Raw genomic sequence first — 18932 nt, 5'->3', positions numbered from 1 at the left:
TTATCCAATTACAAATTATAATTTTAATTAAAAGAACATTCAATTTATATTAGGAACAAGAAAAACATCACGATCAAAAAAGAGAACAGAGTATAATGATTACAAGACAATACTACCTAAAACTATGGCAACGAATTGGAAAATGTAGATGAAATTAAAGATCTCCCATAAATCATCAAAATGGCACAAGGAGGAGAAAAAATGGGAATAGATCATTCCTACAGAAGACATTGGAAATGTCTTTAAAGATTTACTATTTGAAAGGGCCCCAGACACAGATGGCTTCATAACTGAGTTCTATTTAGCCTGTGAAAAACAGATAACTCTGATGTTATGAAACCACTCAAGACCATAGGAAAAAAAAAGAGAGAGCTCCTCAATATCTGTTACAAAGCTAGTGCACCTTAATGCTAATGCCTCATAGACAAATCTCCCTTGAGAATATAGATTCTTATTCCAAGTAAAATATTAGCAAATGCCGAATGTGATGGCTCACACCTGCAATTCCAGTACTTTGGGAGGCTGAGGTGGGAGGGTCACTTGAGCTCTGGAGTTTGAGACCAGCCTGCATGACATGGCAAAACCCTGTCTCCACCAAAAATAAAAAATTTAGTAGGGCATGGCAGCACATGCCTGTCATCCCAGCTACTTGGGAGGCTGAGGTGAGAGGATCACCTTAGCCCGGGAGGCAGAGGTTGCAGTAAGCCAAGATTAGGCCGTGGCACTCCAGCCTAGGCAATAGAGTAAGACACTATCTCAAAACAAATAAAATAAATAAAACAAAATAATTAGCAAATAAGAATCCATCTGTGTGCCAAACAGACTAATATGCTGTAATCAAATAGCTTTTTTCCAGGAATGCAAGGATGTTTCAATGACAGAAAATTTACCAACATAATTTATTACATTAACAAATTAAAGCTGAACATATATCATATTGATAGATATTATATAGGCACCTGGTAAAATTCAGTAGCCATCCCCAGTACAAACCCATCATCTCTTTTTTTTTTAGATGGAGTCTCATTCTGTTGCCCAGGCTAGAGTGCAATGGCATGATCTTGGCTCACTACAACCTCTGCCTCCCAAGTTGAAATGATTCTGTTGCCTCAGCCTCCTGAGTAGCTGGGATTACAGGCCTGCGCCACCACGCCTGGCTAATTTTTGTATTTTTACTAAAGATGAGGTTTCAGGCTGGTCTCGAACTCCTGACCTCAAGGGATCTGCCTGCCTCGGCCTTCCAAAGTGCTGGGATTACCAGCATGAGCCACCGTGCCCAGTCAAACCCATAATCTCTTATCCAAACTTCTGAAACCCTAAATCTCTGAAAACTAAAGTGATACTTGTAACCCTGGCACTATAATTCACTTGGTGGTAAATCTGATCTGAGCTCACATAAAGAAATACTTACATATAAAAAGTGTCATTCTTTAAAACTGTACATTATTATGTGTTCTGTATGCAATGCATACTTAAAAAAACATACTTGTGAACTTTTTGCTTCTGTGGCTTGGTGTCCTATATCCAAAATTATTATAGTGTTTTTTTTTCAAGGTGGGTTTGAGGAACAATGACATGAAGAATGTGCTTTCAACTCTCTGGAAGAAATTCATGACTGTGTTTCACTTAATCAAAGACACCACTGATAGGAAGGCTAGCATTTAATTTATATATCACTAAAAGAGAAAAAAATGCTGCTACTAATTATACTGCAAAGCATCCTCCATTGTGAGACACTTCTCAGTTCAGAGATATTGAAATGTGAAAAAAAGGTGCATCTTAGAATTGATGAAATATGGTGCGTACATCCGAAGGAAATCACCACTAATAACACGCCTTTCCAACACACGTGGGGATTTGGGTGCTTCCTCTCTATGATATCTGCATCTCAGGGAAGAGCCCGATGTAAGCACAGGAGTGCAGTGGTCTCCAGTCAGACTGGACTCCAGAGCTGGCTCTGCATGGGCCAGTTGTTTGACTCTGAGCAAGCTCCTTAACATATAAATAGCAGCCCCTGGAATGAGGATGCTGACAATGTGATGGTGTTGATTGCGTCAAAAGGGCCTTTCCCACATCTGTCATCCTAAAATTCTTAAAAAAACCTGACCACATCTTCCCCACTTTAAGGAGACTCCCACTGTTACTGTGAAGCCACAGCTGGGCCTCGATGCCTGTGCTCTCAGTCTGTCCTAAAGGTATATAGTGTCTCACCCAAAAATCTGAGTGGGAGAGAGCCTTAGTCATCTTCTAACAAAGCCCCTGCTGTTTACCAAAGAGCTAATGGGGTCGGAGAGAAAATGTCACTTTCCCAAGTGACACAGCCAGTGACAAAACGAAGACTAAACCCAGACACATTGGTGGGCTCTTTCTAGAACACCACATAGCCTCCTGCTCAGGCTCCCGTCCCCTGAGGACCGGGATCCACCCCAGCGGTTTCTGGCGGTTGTCTCTGGTCAGATGATTTCTGTGTCCTAAATGCAGTGCTTTCTGGTCTATGGGCTCCTGAAAAAAGATGGACACACATTTAGCTCACCCACCTGCCTCAACCCACGTTCTGACTTCCACCCTACCTTTCTAACCGGCATCCCAGAAGGAGCCCTGCTGTGCAGAGGATCTGAGGCCCCGCTCTCTCATGTCCTCCATCTGCTGTGTGTCTCCGACAGGATGGGGCTAGTGAGCAGCAAAAAACCGGACAAGGAAAAGCCGATCAAGGAGAAGGACAAGGGCCAATGGAGCCCCCTGAAGGTCAGCGCCCAAGACAAGGACCCCCCGCCACTGCCGCCCCTGGTGAGTGATTGCCCACCACCCACCAAGAGCAGGTTACTTTCTTCCCTTATGCCTTAATGTCCACATCTGTAAAATTGGTATAGCAAAAGTACCTTCCTGATAGGGATGTAACGATCTGCAATGTATAAGCAGGTGTGCCATGCAATATAATACGCACAGGACCTGGCCTGGTTAGCTCCCAATAATTCTTAGCCAGAGCTCATTTCTCAAGGGCAGCCTTGAAGAGAAAAAAAAATTTAAAAAGGTCAGCTTGGGGAGAGGGTGTCATAAGGAAGGATCCCAGTATCTAGCAGCAGCTACTGCCTCTCTTCTCCCCAGCAGCTCCTAGAGACCCTTCTCCCCTATGTGGCATTGCCGCTGGCTTTCCAAAGAGCCTGCTTTCCTGGGATAAGCATCATGAAACAGGAGGGTGCCTGTCCTCACCTCCCGAGCAGGTTCTCAAGTTTTCCTGGAATCCTATGGGCATTTTAAATGAGGAAAACTTTCCAAATGAAAAAAAAGTGAAATTTCAAGTGAAAAGGTCTTATTGGTGGGGAATGCATTTTCCTAGTCGTGCAGCTTGATTTGTTTATAAAGCAGTTAGCGCTCTTTGATGGCTACTGCATATCTGAAGACCCATTTTTTTTTTTTTGAGACAGAGTCTCTCTCTGCTGCCCAGGCTGGAGTACAGTGGTGGGACGTTGGCTCACTGCAAGCTCTGCCTCCTGGGTTCAAGTGATTCTCGTGCCTCAGCCTGCCGAGTAGCTGGAATTACAGGCACATGCCACCACACCTGGCTAATTTTGTATTTTTAGTAGAGACAGAGTTTCACCATGTGGCTAGATTGGTCTCGAACTCCTGACCTCAGGTGATCCACCTGCCTTGGCCTCCCAAAGCGGTGGGATTACAGGTTTGAGCAACCGTGCCTGGCCTGAAGATACATTTTTAGATGACTCTTTGTGCCCCCTACTCCCTGACCTGTGACCCCTTTTGGTTTGGGGCAGTTGGCAGCCATACCTGGACCCTCTCCTGTGCTATCCGCATGTCCATGTGGTCATCTCTTTATCCTAACAGGGACCTGATGGGGAGATGGGGATTACTAATCCCACTTCCTAGATGAACCCAGGCATCTTGCCTATCTCTGTCCCACTTTAGCGCCGGGCTCAGCGCACAACCACAAGATGTTTATTGAATAAGTAATTGATCAGGGGGAAACTTGGACTTAGTCTGATTGAGTAATTTCCCCAAAATTATATGATAATAAGTAGTAGCACCTGGAATTTTTTTAACTTAAAAGAGTCACCTAATATGTATATGGAAAAAAATATGATTACTCCTTATTCCACTATGTAGAGTGACCAGAGTTAGCTCTTCAGAGCTCCTGCCTCGAGACCCTTCTTCTGTGTTCTTTCACGTGTTCCTGTTTTTAATAGAACATACATGCATATCATTCTGCAAAATGCTACTTCAAAATTGTGTTCAATAAATAAGGAATTAAGAAAAGAATATTTGTAACATATGTCGGGTTGAAAGAACACAGCAAAGCGCACACTTGTATAGCCACCTCGCAACTTCAGACACAGAAAGAGACTCGTTCCTTTGAATCTCCCTCCTCCCTGCCCTGTTTGTACCCCTCACCCCAGGCCCCAGTACCCAGAATCTGTTTATCATTCCTTAGCTTTGCTTTTTAATATTATCACATATGTATTACCCCTAAACAATATTTCATTTCATTATTCATGTTGGAAACTTTAAGTCAACTACATCAAACAGCACATATGCTTCTGAGACTGGGGTTTTGGCTCCGTGTTATGCATGTAAAACATATCTACGTTGATGCACGTGGCTGTAGCTCATTAGTTTTATTGCAGGAGTATACTGTAATTTGTTTATTCTTCTGTCATGAGTGTTAGTTCCATGTTTTAAAATTGTTTATGTATTGGCCGGGCATGATGGCTCATGCCCGTAATCCCAGCACTTCGGGAGGCTGAGGTAGGTGCATCACTTGAAGCCAGGAGTTCCAGATCAGCCTGGCCAACATGGCAAAAACCCATCTCTACTAAAAATACAAAAATTAGCTGGGCATGATGGCGGGCACCTGTAATCCCAGCTACTCGGGAGGCTCAGGCACGAGAATTGCTTGAACCCAGGAGGCGGAGGTTGCAGTGATCCAAGATCACACCACTGCACTCCAGCCTGGGTGACAGAGCGAGACTCCATCTGAAAAGAAAATTTGTTTATGTATTATTATTTTTGCTAGGAACACTCTTGTACACGTTCCCTGGTACACATACGCAAAAGTTTCTCTACAGGATACATACCTACAAATATGCTTGTCGAGTTTTGGGGAAATACGCTTTTTAAATATTTTTTCTTGTCAACAAATACCCATTTACAATTTGACCTTGTAATGGTAGAGCCAGGACGTGAAGCCCAAGTGATTGGGCTGTCCCTCATTGTCCACAGCTGCGTCTTCTCCACACCGGGGCGTCCCCCCATGCGGTCAGGGAGAAGGCAGCAGAGGGCGGGGACCGTGTGAGGGTGGTGCTGGTCCTTGGGTACAGAATGGCCCTGTGCAGCCCCCACAGGCAGCTGCCTCTCCTCCTACAGTAGGTCCCTGGAGATACCCTCACTGCCCCGCTCTGCAGTCTCATCCCCCCAGGCCCCACCCACATGGCAGGGACTAAAATAACTCAAGTGTGTGTTTTCTACCCGAGGTTGTCTTCAACCACCTTACTCCTCCACCGCCCAGTGAACACCTGGAAGAAGGTAAGAAGGGTGGTTTGGGAACCTGAGGCTCCACAGCCCTCTCCCCCAGGTCGCAGCTTTGTGGAGTTGGAACAAAGACAAGTCGGGAGCAACTTGAGGGCTGGAGAAGAGAAAACAGGGAAGCTGAGAGAGGTCCCAGCTCTGTGCGCCTTGCAGGGGTCTCTTCAGGAACCAAGAACAAGTTTCTTTAGTATGCCTGAGCCTGGGTGGGACTTTTAAAAAATGGAAGACTTTACAAACTGTAAACAAGAACAAAAACAAGAGTGCCAGGGAAGACACACAGCATCATCAAACCCAAGCGTTCAAAGATTCTAACTCCCAAATGCAAAGGGTTGGGCCAGTGGCCCCAGGCCCTCGCCTCCAGCCCCAGTCTGCCCCTGTGGAGGGCACCTTCTTGTTTCCCGCTCTAAGCCACTTCGAGAGTCCCGCCGCTGACCACCTAACCACCCACGCCCCCTCCCTGATCCCCAGACTCCACTTTATTTTTATTTTTATTTTTTTGAGACAGAGTCTCGCTCTTGTCACCCAGGCTGGAGTGCAGTGACCCGATCTCGGCTCACTACAACCTCCACCTCCCGGGTTCAAGTGATTCTCCTGCCTCAGCTCCTGAGTAGCTGGGATTACAGGTGCACACAACCACACTGGGCTAATTTTTATATTTTTAGTAGAGAGGGGGTTTCACCATGTTGGCCAGATGGGTCTCTGCCTCGGCCTTCCAAAGTGCTGGGATTACAGGCATGAGCCGCTATGCCTGGCCCCTAGACTCCACTTCTGCTCCGGTGGGCTGACCTGCTGGGTACCACAGGGAATGAGCTCGGCCTTTCTGGGCCAGAGGCTCCACCGCTGGGGACTCCCAAGAGGGTGGCCTCGTTCAAAGTGACTTCACGCAGCCTCCTCATCATCCACATCCACACAGCGTGGGGAAAGGCTGCCTCGGCCAGCCCGGGCCCCACCCACTAACCTGCTCACGCCATGAGCACTGGACATTCAGCACACAGAGCCCAACTCTGTCCCGGGAATGGCGAAGGGGTGACAACAGGTAGATGTGACCCCTTCCCTGGAAAAGCTCAGAATCTGTCACACTTGTGAGCAGAATTCGAATCTTAAAACTTCAGGGAACCACTGTCACCTATTCTGACCCCCTCTTTCCTGCTGAGAAGAGGTGACTGGCCCAAGGTCACACCACTCAGCTCAGTGACAGAGCGGAGCCACCTCACCCGGGGAAGCTAAGCGCTCTCCAGGTGACCTTCACCAGGTGGGTCCTGTGGCTCCCAGGGCTGTGCAGAGAGCCCTCGTCACAGCAGCGCTCATTTGAAGACGGTGCTCCAAGCTCCCGAGCCCTCTTCCTGCCTTCCATCCAGGGCCCACAAGCAAGGTGGGGAGCCCGGCAGAGTTACTGGCAGCCACAGACAGTGTGGCAGGGGCTCTGGGCACAGACAGTGGAGAGGCCAGGGCTCCAGCTGCCATGTGGCAAGACCACCCCTTTTGGGGATAGAGGCAGGCGGGGGCAGAGGAGGAAAAGGACAAGAGGAGGCTCAAGGGCCTCCGAGGCCAGGTATAGAAAAAGGAGATGAGGGACTCCCAGCACTAGGTCCCAATGTGGGCCTGAGGCCACCAGCAGCCTGGCAGTGGCTGCCTCCCTGTGGCTGACCTCTGGCCATCAGCTTCCTCACACACGCCCTGTCCAGGACAAAGGGCTTCTTAGTGGGTCCAGAAAGGAGGACAGGATGGGCTCTGGGGGAGAGCCCATCCCTGGTGGGGTCACGGGGCCAGGGGTGGGGGCCTGTGCTGGATGAGAACATCATTTCCAGCATGGGCAAGCAGAAGCCTGTTCTCCTTGGTAGCCAGGCGCACCCCAGTCCCACCTTCCCGCTCGTGGGCCCGAGTGGTGGTCGTCACTCCCTTGTTCCTTTCAGACGAGCATTTCGTGGTAGCCCTGTATGACTACGCTGCCATGAATGACCGGGACCTGCAGATGCTGAAGGGGGAGAAGCTACAGGTCCTGAAGGGGTGAGGTTCCAGGACGCCATCCTCTGTCCCTGCAGGAACCCCCCACACACATCTCTCCCTTCTCCGCCCACCACGTCCTCCATGGCTGACCCCGGAAGTCTTCTCCATTGCTCCGCCTCCAGCCTGGACCCTTTTGTCTTCCTCTCCAGAGTCTTTCTGGTGAAGTGGTTTCCATTCACAACCTCCTGCTCATCCTTCAAAGCCCACTTCCATGCCACCACCTCCATGCAGCCCTTCTGACTCCTTTGGGCATGTGGACCTTGTCCTTTATGCAGACTGGTCTGGCTGTTTCATGACAGCCTTGCATTTAAGTCAGTTGTGTCCATATTTGTCTTGTTCTCAAGACAGGAGCCCACATGGATCACACACACCAGTCCCGCTTTAGCTCATTTCCCGTGTCCTTCTCAGAAACTCCTTCTAGGTCAGCTCTCTCTCAGCGGCCAGGCTTGTCCTGTGGAGCCCTGAGGGTCTGATTTGGTTCTTGAAGTTCTGCAATGGCCTTGAACCAAGCTCACAAAAGTCCTGACTATTGATCCTATACAGGCCACCCAACCATGTTTTTCTAAAGCTTGTCCCCAGTCACTCACCAAGCTCTGAACACATCCCATTCATCAAGAGGAAGACTGCTGGCTGGAGCCCTGTGCCCTGTTGGGCTGGCCAGGCTGTGTAGATTAGCTCTTCCCCCTAGAACTTGCCCAGATAGCCACCGTACCACTGAGCAGTGGACACAAGTCCCTTCCTGCCTGCCGTGCTGTCTACCTCTGCGGATTCTCTGCCCTCCAGGGAGAGATGGCTTTGAGGAGGCCTGGGAGCTGCCCACAGGGGCCATGATCACATCTCTGTTTCCCCTGTCCCGTTAGAACTGGAGACTGGTGGCTGGCCAAGTCGCTCGTCACAGGAAGAGAAGGCTACGTGCCCAGCAACTTTGTGGCCCGAGTGGAGAGCCTGGAAGTGGAAAGGTAGGTGGGCATGGGAACCCCCCTTGAGCCAAGGTGCAGTCACTGTTTCTGCTCCCTGGGCTGCTAGGCAGGGCAGGGCCGGGCCAAAATGGGACTGACCAGGGAGCCTGCAGGCACCGGCAAAGAGGGGACAGGAAATGAGCTCTGCTGGGAAAGGTCTCTCTGCCCGCTCCAGACACATTCAGACTGCTGTGTGACGCTGAGCAAGCCACTCTTCCCAGCTAAACAAAAGCATTCCTTCTCCTGGCTTCCCTGGATGGAACCGTCCCCAGTGTCTGATGGCCTCGAAGGCTAACGGGGAGGCACCATGACCAGCAAGGACTCCCCTATAGCCTCCATAGGCAGGACTCAGAGCTCAACCCTCGGGGGCTCCCAGGAGGGTGGCCTTGTTCAGAACTGACTAACATGAAAGCAAGATCCCAACCTTCTAATTCCCCAGCGCTCTCATCCCCCATGTCCCCATGGCACTGGGAACGTCGGTCTCGGCCAGCCAGAGCCCCCACGAATCTACTCACAGGGACTCGCTCTACCTGAGGACTGAGGCCCAGCAACGAGTGTTCTTTGGGCACTGTGGGCCCTGCGTCTTTCCCCGGAACAGTGTGGGGAACCGTGGGGCTCTCCGCACACAACAACCACATACTGAAGGGAACATCCTGGGGTCCCTGCTCAGAGAGTCTTAGCAGTTTCCCTAATTCAGATCTCAGACCACAAGGAGGCAGGCGCGTGCCTGTGATACGCAGCTGTGCTTTGGGGAGAGTGATCAGGTGCATTTTTCCAAAGTAAAATTAACAAAGCTCACCCAACTAGTGTTCTTGTTTCATTCTAGGAAAACAGTGAGTTCAGGGCTGACCAGGAAGCGGGACGGAAAGGGCAGGGGGTCAGAGGGCGCTGACTCCATCATGGTGTGAGGAGCAGAGCTCTGGGCCGACTGGGAGCAGAAATGCTAGATTTTATTTCTTGGGGACAGGCAGCGCAGGAGGGAGGCTCAGTGGGGATACTCCGAGGAGCAGGGTCGCTCTGAGGTTCACCTATTCCTGCCGTTTTCCAGGTGGTTCTTTAGATCACTGAGCCGGAAGGAGGCCGAGAGGCAGCTTCTGGCTCCAATCAACAAGACTGGCTCCTTTCTTATCAGAGAGAGTGAAACCAACAAAGGTAGGCGTGGTGTCCTTGCCTGCCTTCCCTGCCCAGTGCATCCTGGGAAGCCCCCTCCAGAGGCCTGGCCCTGGAGTGAGAGGGGAAGGGGTGACTTCCGGGAGAACCAGCAGCTTCTGGACCTGTGTCCCTCCCTATCCAGGCCCTGCCCAGGAGTTGATGTGGAGGCTGTCCACACAAACAGTCCTCCCTGTCCAGACTGGAAACCACCTGGGCACAGGAAGCTGGGTGGACGGGGTGGTCCCACGTCAGACTGGCCCTGCTACCCAGTCAGCAGTAACACCGAGGCCAGTGGGGGCCAGGGAAGGGGGAACCCTGAGCCCTCAACCACCAACCTCTTTGGAATCAAGGATTGCGGGGGAGCTCAAAGAATCCTTCAAGATCATCTCAGCCAGAGGCTGCAGGTAGCACACGCGAGGAAGTGGCCTGTGCCCTGATGTAAAGGAAGGGGGTGTGATTGTGGGGAGCCCATGCCAGTCTAGACACTCATGAGATCAAATCCACTGACTGAGCAAAACATCGCTGCCATCACCCTCAGGGGTCTTCTCTCTTTCTCTGTCATTTGGCTTTCTTTCCTTCTTTTTTTTTTTTTTTTTTTTGGTGTAAAATATAAAACACATATAAAGCTTGCATGAAGTAGGAGTGTGTAATTCTAAATTATATAGGGTAATCATAAACAAATCCCTGTGTAATCACAGCCAAGAGATAGAGCATTCCAGACCACCAGGAGCCTCCTCACCCCCCCACTTGGGCTCCTTCCTGAGTCAACCCCCACCCCCAAGAGCTACCTGCCATCCTGACTTGGGTCAAAATCCTTCCTTGCTTTTCTCTATGGTTTTGCCACCATGTCTTGTCTGTTTTTCAGCTTTATGCAGATAGAATCACTGTTTTTGTTTCTGTGTGTCTTGCTCCTGTCACTCAGCAGTGTTTGTGAGATTCTGTGTTAGTTTCCTGGGCTGCCTTAACAAAGTGGCACAGACTGGCCGGTTCCACCACAGAAGTTTATTATCTCACAGCTCTGGAGGCTGGAAGTCCAAGACCAAGGTGTCAGCAGCACTGGCTCCTCCCGAGAGCTCTCTCCTTGGCTTGCTGACGGCAGTCTTCTCCGTGTCCTCATGTGGCCATCCCTCCACGCATGTCTGTGTCCTAATCTCTTCCTATTAGGACACCTGCCATATTGGATCAGGGCCCACCCATATGACCTCATTTTAACTTAATCACCCCTTTAAAGGCTCTGTCTCCACATGAGGTCACTTTCTCAGCACTGAGGGTTAGGACTTTAACATAGGAATTGGGAGTGCACGCGATTTAGTCCATAACAGATTCATTCATGTGATTGAGGATGGTAAGCCTGTTCATGTTGATTGCTATACAGAATCCCGGGTGTGACCGTTCCAGAGTCAAGCGAGCCATTCGCATGCTGTGGGCGTTGGGTTGTTTCCAGTTTGGGGCCATTAATGCATGTGCTGCACCGAACCCTATTATGGTCCCTGGTGCTCACTGGCCACTAGTTTTTCATCTGTAACATACTAATCCATTTGACAGATGAGGAAAGGGAGCCCCTAGAACAGGACTTGCTAGAGGCCAACAGTAAACATCAGAGCCCAAAGCACCAGTCATCTAAGAGGGGCTGAGAGGATTCCCAAGCTCTACAATGTGGCAAGCTAGGGTGACCCAGGGACTTCCCACGCAGTATGAAGAATGCTTTGCGTATCAGGAAGCTGTCCACAGGGACCGGCTACAGCCTTGTGGCCAATTTTAACTGGAGAGGAGATGGTGACAGTGACATCAGAGGAGGAAAGGGAGAGAGAGTGGCTGAAATATGAGTCTGGTTCCCTGTGGTTGGGACGATGAGGATGGACAGAGGTGTCACCTGGTGGGAGCACCCTTGGGCTGTCCATTGGTTCCATCTGTGGCTCAAGAACAGCAGCCAGAGAGTGGAAACCCAGAGTATGAAAAGCTGTCATAGCACCCTGTGACTCTCTGGGGACATCATGAGGCCTTGTTGCCCCACAAAAGGGCAGGACCAGGTTGGAGAACAGGAGGGGTGCATTGGAAAGCTGGGGTGCTCTGTGCAGGATTTCTTGGAATGTGCCAATGAATGCATATATATACATATACATACACATAGATATATCCATTTTATATTTATATTCATGTTGACTATTGTCACTATTCCATTTTTGTGGCAGAGCACCTCTGTACAAGAAACAATTTGGGAATCACTGGAGATGACATGAATGTTTTATTGTTGTTCCAGAACATTTCAAACATATACAGAAGTAGAGAAAATAGTTAGGTGGAACCCCTGGTACCCAACAGCCAGCTTTAACAATTATCAACTGAGCCAGTCTTGTTTTTTCTGTATCCCCCACTCCGCCCCTACTCTTTTTTTTTTTTTTTGAGACGGAGTCTGGCTCTGTCGCCCGGGCTGGAGTGCAGTGGCCGGATCTCAGCTCACTGCAAGCTCCACCTCCCGGGTTCACGCCATTCTCCGGCCTCAGCCTCCCGAGTAGCTGGGACTACAGGCGCCCGCCACCTCGCCCGGCTAGTTTTTTGTATTTTTTAGTAGAGACGGGGTTTCACCGTGTTAGCCAGGATGGTCTTGATCTTCTGACCTCGTGATCCGCCCGTCTCGGCCTCCCAAAGTGCTGGGATTACAGGCTTGAGCCACCGCGCCCGGCCTGCCCCTACTCTTTCAAAGCAAATCCCAAACATCGTGTCATGTCACCCTGGAAATGCTATTTCAACTATTGCCTATTGCTAAGGTGAAAGCCTGCCCGCCCCCCACCCAATCTGCTATAGAGGAAGAAGGGGTTCTCTGTGAGTCTGGCATCTTTTCCTGTCCATGTCCACCCCAGGAAGCCAGTCCAAACCGGGAAGTGGCCAGATGGGACCAGGGCTGCAGGACTGTTCAACCATCCTCACCCCAGCACACGCACATACACATGCACACATTCACACACATGCACATACGCATAAATGCACACATATACACACGTGCATGCACAGGCAAGTGTGCACACATATATACATGCACACACGTGCACATATGCACACATGCACCCACATACACACGTCCACACCTGCACATATGCACACATACACGTACACATGGGACATGCACGCATGTATACATGTGCACATATGCACAGATGTAATGCACACGTGTGCAACACATGGACACACCTTACACATATGTATGCACACACACACAACTCCAAAGCAGGACCCCTCTGCTTCTGGGAGCCACAGCAGTGAATGCAACACAGGGATGGAAGCAGGGGAGTGAGTTCTACCCCTTGTGGCCTCCGGGGTGTCCCTGAGCCTCTCAGGCCTCAGTTTATTGGTGTCTGTGTGAGGACGGACTAGTTTCACAGCTCAAAGGCAGGCAGTTCTTCAGTGCTGAGAAATCTTAACCTCAGAACCAGGCCCTGCCTGCCCAGGGCAGTCCAGACATACCACAGAGGCAGGGGACCCAGGTTTTGTGAAACTGAAGCTGATGGGATCTGAGGTCCTCTTTACGAAGGATACCAAATTGTCAGAAGCCATCAGGGACCGGGCCTTAGAGCAGCCCAGGCAAGTGAGGGGCCCTAAGGCACCAGCTTGGGCAGCGTCACTGCGGGGAGAGCGGGCTCCTGGTCTCATCGCCCGAGGCACCTGACACAAGGGCAGCCTACAAAATGGAGAGAAAAGCCCTTGATGAATGGACTCCCTAAGGCCAGGCTCGGGTTCCTTAGAGACTGGGGGCGCAGCTGCACCCCGGCAGGGTCGGGGAGACAGTTTACAGCGTCTGGGATTAGGCTGGGGTGGGCGTGTAGCAGGGCTGCGGTAACAGCAAGGCGCGCTGGCGTACGCCTCTGGGCGTCCTTTCGCGAGTAGGTGATGAGAGATGCACATTGGCTGAGGGAAACTGGAGGGTAGAAGGGGGTTGAGGCGGGGGAATGGACAGGAGAGGAAAGAGCCTCAAGTCAAACAGGACCGCGGAAAACCAAGCGTCCACACCGAGAACGAGGGGTCCGTGCCTGACCCCTGGCGGGAAGTCGTGGTACTGCTCGTGGTAGGCGCCCACTCGGGGAACCGGGAGCCCCCCAGCCTGCCGCGAACTCTCTGGGCCCCAGCGTCCCCATCTCCCAAATAATGGGTAGGGGGCGGGGTGAGGTCATGGTACCCAGGTAGCTGGACAGATGCATTTTATAAAAAACATCAAGTTCATGGAAAAACGTTTCCTACCTGGAAACTCTTACCTCCTAAATTGTCGTTAACCCTTGACATCTGCTACCACTTGCCTGCGGGAAAACATTAACCTAGAAGACAAAATAACAGGTGTATGTAACACGCAGCAAATGAATTTGAACAGAGTCCCTGGGAATAGCTTATTACACTCTCCGCCATGGACATAGGTACCTGCAGCTGTGATTGGCTATCTGCTTGTAGGAGTAAGGATACCCTCTTGAGCCAGAAAATAAAGCGCCTAGTCCCTCCAATGAGCCTAGATTTCTCAATAGTCCATGACAAAGCGTCCCCGAGTGACCAGGTGTCCAAGTGGGGACCCACATGACTGCTGAGAAACTGTCCTACCTGCCGCAGGGCTCTGTGATTCCCCAGCTGAGTTTTGGGGGACAGTGAGGGGATGTCAAGGTCAGAGTCAGATGGAACTTACAGGGGAGGCTTCCAAAAGGGTGGAGGTGGAGATGCAGGGAAAGGGAACTTGTGGAGGGAGTGGTGACAATGAAGAACAGAATTGGGGAACTTTTTTCAAAGCTTAAAAATGAGGGCCAAATCCCAGTCCCGTTTTTTTTTTTTTTTTGTCTTTGTGCCTTACTTCTCTTGTGTGTGTCTCCATGAACCCTCCAGGTGCCTTCTCCCTGTCTGTGAAGGACGTCACCACCCAGGGGGAGCTGATCAAGCACTATAAGATCCGCTCCCTGGATGAAGGGGGTTACTACATCTCCCCCCGGGTCACCTTCCCCTCGCTCCAGGCCCTGGTGCAGCACTATTCTAGTAAGAGGGGGGCGTGCAATGGGGGCAGGGACTTGTACCAAGAGCTCCTGTATCTCTCGCTAACATTCCCAATTGCGTGAGTCATTGGTGCCACCTTGGGGGATGGAAAGATTGTCCCAAAGTTAGACCTAAGGAGGTAGCAACTCTGAGCACCGTGAACTGGTGGCCGTAATTCCCTCTCCTGGCTCAGCAGGGAACCCCTTAGAGAGTAGCAAGCATGTTCAGTCTGAGAGTGAGCAGGTGGATTTTAGAGGTAGCATGCCCTGCTTTATGCAGACAAAGAGAAAGAGTTGAGTGTGTGTGCATGTGCAGGCGTGTGCACACACCCATGGCTGGGGAGGGAGGGGCCCAGCTAGGAATGATACAGCTCCCAAGGGAGAGCCCGGCTGCTCTGGTAACCCCCAGCCCTGTCTTTTCTTCCCTAATGCAGAGAAGGGGGATGGTCTATGCCAGAGGCTGACCCTGCCCTGTGTGAGCCTGGCCCCACAGAACCCCTGGGCCCAGGATGAATGGGAAATCCCCCGGCAGTCTCTCAGGCTGGTCAGGAAACTTGGGTCTGGACAATTTGGCGAAGTCTGGATGGGTGAGTGTGCTCTCCCCCCGTTCCACCCACGCCGCATCCTGAGTCCAGGTGCAGTATTTTCATAGCGTGTCATCCCTCCTCCGGAAGTCTTGAGAGGGAGCGAGGACAGAGGCGAGGACACCCGTTTTACAGAGGAGGCAGTGGAGGTACAGAGCCACGTTGTAACAGCTGGGGTGGCTTATCGCGGTAGTAGAGCAGGAACAGAATTCAGCTCACCAAGCCCCCAAGTCGCTCCCTCCTTTGTTCTCTGCCTGAAGCTGGCTTTGCCATTGAGCTGCAGTGGCGCACTGACTCCCCTTAGCTTTCCATCACCCAGATGGAAACAGGAGGTTAAACGTGATGAGCCATGGCATTCCAGAGCCTGAGTGCACACCGAAGGCAGCCGTGGGGCTTTGGCCGGGTCACTGAAGCTCCAGGCCCGGTGTCCTCACATTTCCATCGCTGCTGACACCTGTCCCCCACCCTGACCACCAGGATATAAAACTCATGTTCCACTTTATCCCTGGACTGCTCCATCAGTCCTCCCTTACCTGGGGCTGATGCCCTGTGCCTTTGGCAGGAGCTGCACCCAGGTCCCTGCCAAGGCCCAGGTCCTCTAGAAACACGAGTAGAGTTGTCTTTTGCCCTTTAGGGGACTTCTTGGGGTGCAGGGAGAGTGTGGAAATACAGGTAGTTTAAGGAGTGGGACAGGACCACCATGGGGCTCCAGAAGGAGGGAAGGAGGCCCCCACACCTTGTCCTCCTGCCCTATGTACCCCAGTGGCGTGCTTATTTCCACCAAGGAGCCATTGTGTGATAGAAGAGATTCATTATGTAGGGGAGGGGTGGGGGAAGGAGGCAGGTTCCATGCAGGAAGGGACACAGGCCCTGGGTGTGGTGCAAATAGGTGAAATGCCCCCAAGACAGGGTACATTCCTCCACTGCCTGAGGCCCCGTATAGAAGGGGCCTGGGACACAAGGTAAGCCCCACACAACCATGGCCTCTGGAGCTGCACGTTCCAGCTCTGGCACCTGGAATAGCATGGCACCTGGGCACTTACCCCGATTTTGGTTAAAGGATCACCTCCGAGCAAGCTCTCTGCCTTCTGAGTGGCTTCTTCACTCCCCCGGGCCCAGGTTACTACAAAAACAACATGAAGGTGGCCATTAAGACGCTGAAGGAGGGAACCATGTCTCCAGAAGCCTTCCTGGGCGAGGCCAACGTGATGAAGGCCCTGCAGCATGAGCGGCTGGTCCGACTCTACGCCGTGGTCACCAAGGAGCCCATCTACATTGTCACTGAGTACATGGCCAGAGGTGGTGTCCCCCGCAGAGCTGCATCCTCAGAGTGAGGCGGGAGGGATGGACTTAGCAGGAGGAGGAGGGTCCGCTGTGGTGGGCTCATCAGGCCAGGGGGTCCTGCAGATCTAGGGTATGGCACAGTGTGGGGGCAGGGAGGGACAGAGGAGAGGGAGGGAGGGGGAGGGATGGAGGGAGGGTGAAGTGGTTCTGACAGAGCCATGTTCTCAGCCCAGGAGCAGTTCAGACAGCATTTCTGGAGTGGTCCTTCTGTGCCTAGCACTTTTTGATGCCTGCTGGGAGGGGCTGAGCATTGCAAAGTCAAACGAGCACCCGGCCAGACGTACAGGGATGGTACTAGATCCAGGTCTCCTGCTTCCTGGTCATGCAACCATTTACAACTGTGTGAATATTTTACAAGGATGGCCAGAGAGGTTGGGCTTGACGGCCTCCAAGGTCCACGGCATGGCCAAGTTGTTATGGGGCAGTAGGTCTGGGATCGGGTCTCAGCCTTTGACCTTCTCACCCCTCCTATGACCCTGACGGCACACTGCTCCTGTAGGATCCTAACATGCCCATGTTGATACAGCTCCCTAACAACTGTCACCAAGGGGGCCCTGGTCGGAGGCTGTGCTGGGGGCGCCTCTAGCCTGCCCCTAGGTCAAGCATCCATCCCTCCCAGCTTTCTGATTCCAGGGGGAGCTGCATTTGTCCCCTGCACCAAACCTGGGGGACAGTTCTCTCCATTCTGGTGCTTTCTTGCTGAGGCCTGGTCCTCAGAGGCAGAGGGTGTCTGCCAACGGGGATCAAGGGAGCGAGGCTGACATGGGGGGAAAAGACAAGGGGCATGAACCTTCGAGTCAGAACTGGGATTCCATTCCCAGCTTCCAGCTGGGTGACTTCAGACAGGTCCCTGCACCTGCCTGAAACCTAACTTCTGGGCAACTGCTGGCATATTGGCTGCTCCCGGGGTGCTGAGGCTAGCATTTTGTAAAGTGGAAGGCACTCGGCAGCAGTAGGTAGATCCTTCCTGATGCACCGAGAGATCTGAGGGCGCAAACTCCCACTTCCCGCCCCCAGTGGGGAGCCGCTCACACCAGGGAGAGTTGGAGAGTGACCCAGCACCACCAGGGCTGGGCCACTTTGCAGAAGGGCACTTGCAATTTCTCTTTTCTTAGGATGCCTGCTGGATTTCCTGAAGACGGATGAAGGCAGCAGATTGTCACTCCCAAGGCTGATTGACATGTCGGCCCAGGTTGGTGAAGTACCAGGTGCAGAAGAGGGGTGGCATGTGTCACCTGCTGCCCACAATGGCCGCTCGTGCCTTACCACCCCAACCGCTCTTCAGCCAGCAGGAGAAGTCAGGGGGCATGGAAGGCCAACTTCCTCTAGGCAGACATCCCCAACGTCACCCACTGCACTTGGATTTGCAAACCCTGGCCACTGTGCCTCCTGCCTCACGCAGCTGTGAGGGAGCCCAGGGAACGGAGCCTTAGACCCAGGCAGCTGTGTTGGAACCAAGCTGTTCTGTTCCAAAGGAAGAGAGGGTGAATGGATGTCATGGGAAACACACAGAGTTAGCGAGAGTTTCCTTGAACCCAGTAGGCAAGTGTGTTCTGTTGTGACCTCGTCTCTTCCTTAGATGGTGCCCACAGACATCTCCTGTAGGACATCCCATACCAGGGCCCCTCAGCCTTTGCACAGCCCTGGCATTGAGCCCAGGCTGATGGGCAGGCCTGAGCTACACACAGGTGCCAGGGACATGACTTCTCTGAGCCCTGGAGAACAGCTCCGCTTTCTGCCACCAGGGAATTGAGAGTGCTGGACCTCCTTGGCTACCCTGGACTGGTCCTCAGTGTCCCTCACATTCACATGCAGAACCTTCCAGACTCCGTGAGGTGAAGAGCAGAGTGGAGACGAGGGTTTTAGCCAAGAGCTCTAGCTGGCAGGAAGCACATCTGGTGGCCCGGTTAAAACTGGAACTCTCAGCAGAAAAGTTTCGGTCTGTGGTCAGCCTGTGAGGCACACACGTGTGTGCACACATACACACGCCACCGAGAGGAAACCCTCCCACACACCGCCCACATCAGCCCTCCCCCCTCGCCCAGCCTTACCCAGTAGCACCGCTGCAGGAACTGATGCCACAACACCTTTTTCCGCTGAGGTGGGCAGACAGCCATCTGGGCAGGCTGGTTTTGGAAAATGGGTGCTGGTAACCGGCTTCAAACCCCAGGGCAGCGATAAGCCTGCCTACTGCTGCTTCTTGCTTTCCCCTTCCGTCTCTCACCCTCCGCTGTCTCTTATTCAATCCTCACTACACCCCCTTGGAAAATCTTGTGTGACACAGGGGCAAAGGATGTGTAAAGCCATCTTGGTTTAATATCTGGATGTAGCCACAGAGCTGGGGGGCA

At 52.0% G+C, this 18932-nt stretch overlaps 1 protein-coding gene across 5 annotated transcripts in view; it reads left to right on the top strand.

The window, feature by feature from the left end:
- BLK (BLK proto-oncogene, Src family tyrosine kinase) overlaps positions 1-18932 on the top strand; it is a 72449-nt gene that overhangs the window by 47614 nt on the left and 5903 nt on the right. For 3 of the 5 annotated variants that reach the window (XM_003902416.5, XM_021942010.2, XM_021942013.2), the window contains exons 2-10: positions 2664-2787; positions 5484-5535; positions 7452-7545; positions 8406-8504; positions 9553-9656; positions 14514-14660; positions 15091-15243; positions 16360-16539; positions 17700-17776. In XM_003902416.5, the coding sequence (XP_003902465.4) occupies positions 2665-2787; positions 5484-5535; positions 7452-7545; positions 8406-8504; positions 9553-9656; positions 14514-14660; positions 15091-15243; positions 16360-16539; positions 17700-17776 (1029 nt within the window). In that variant the 5' untranslated portion in view covers position 2664. Of the gene's footprint in view, positions 1-2590; positions 2788-5483; positions 5536-7451; positions 7546-8405; positions 8505-9552; positions 9657-14513; positions 14661-15090; positions 15244-16359; positions 16540-17699; positions 17777-18932 lie in introns of all 5 variants that reach the window. The other 2 variants (XM_021942011.2, XM_021942012.2) reach the window with 2 other exon arrangements.

Source organism: Papio anubis, chromosome 8 (genome assembly GCF_008728515.1).
Source record: "Papio anubis isolate 15944 chromosome 8, Panubis1.0, whole genome shotgun sequence".
NCBI lineage: Eukaryota > Metazoa > Chordata > Mammalia > Primates > Cercopithecidae > Papio > Papio anubis.
Note: the sequence above shows the minus strand (reverse complement) of the source record. Positions and strands in the feature narration are given on the sequence as shown.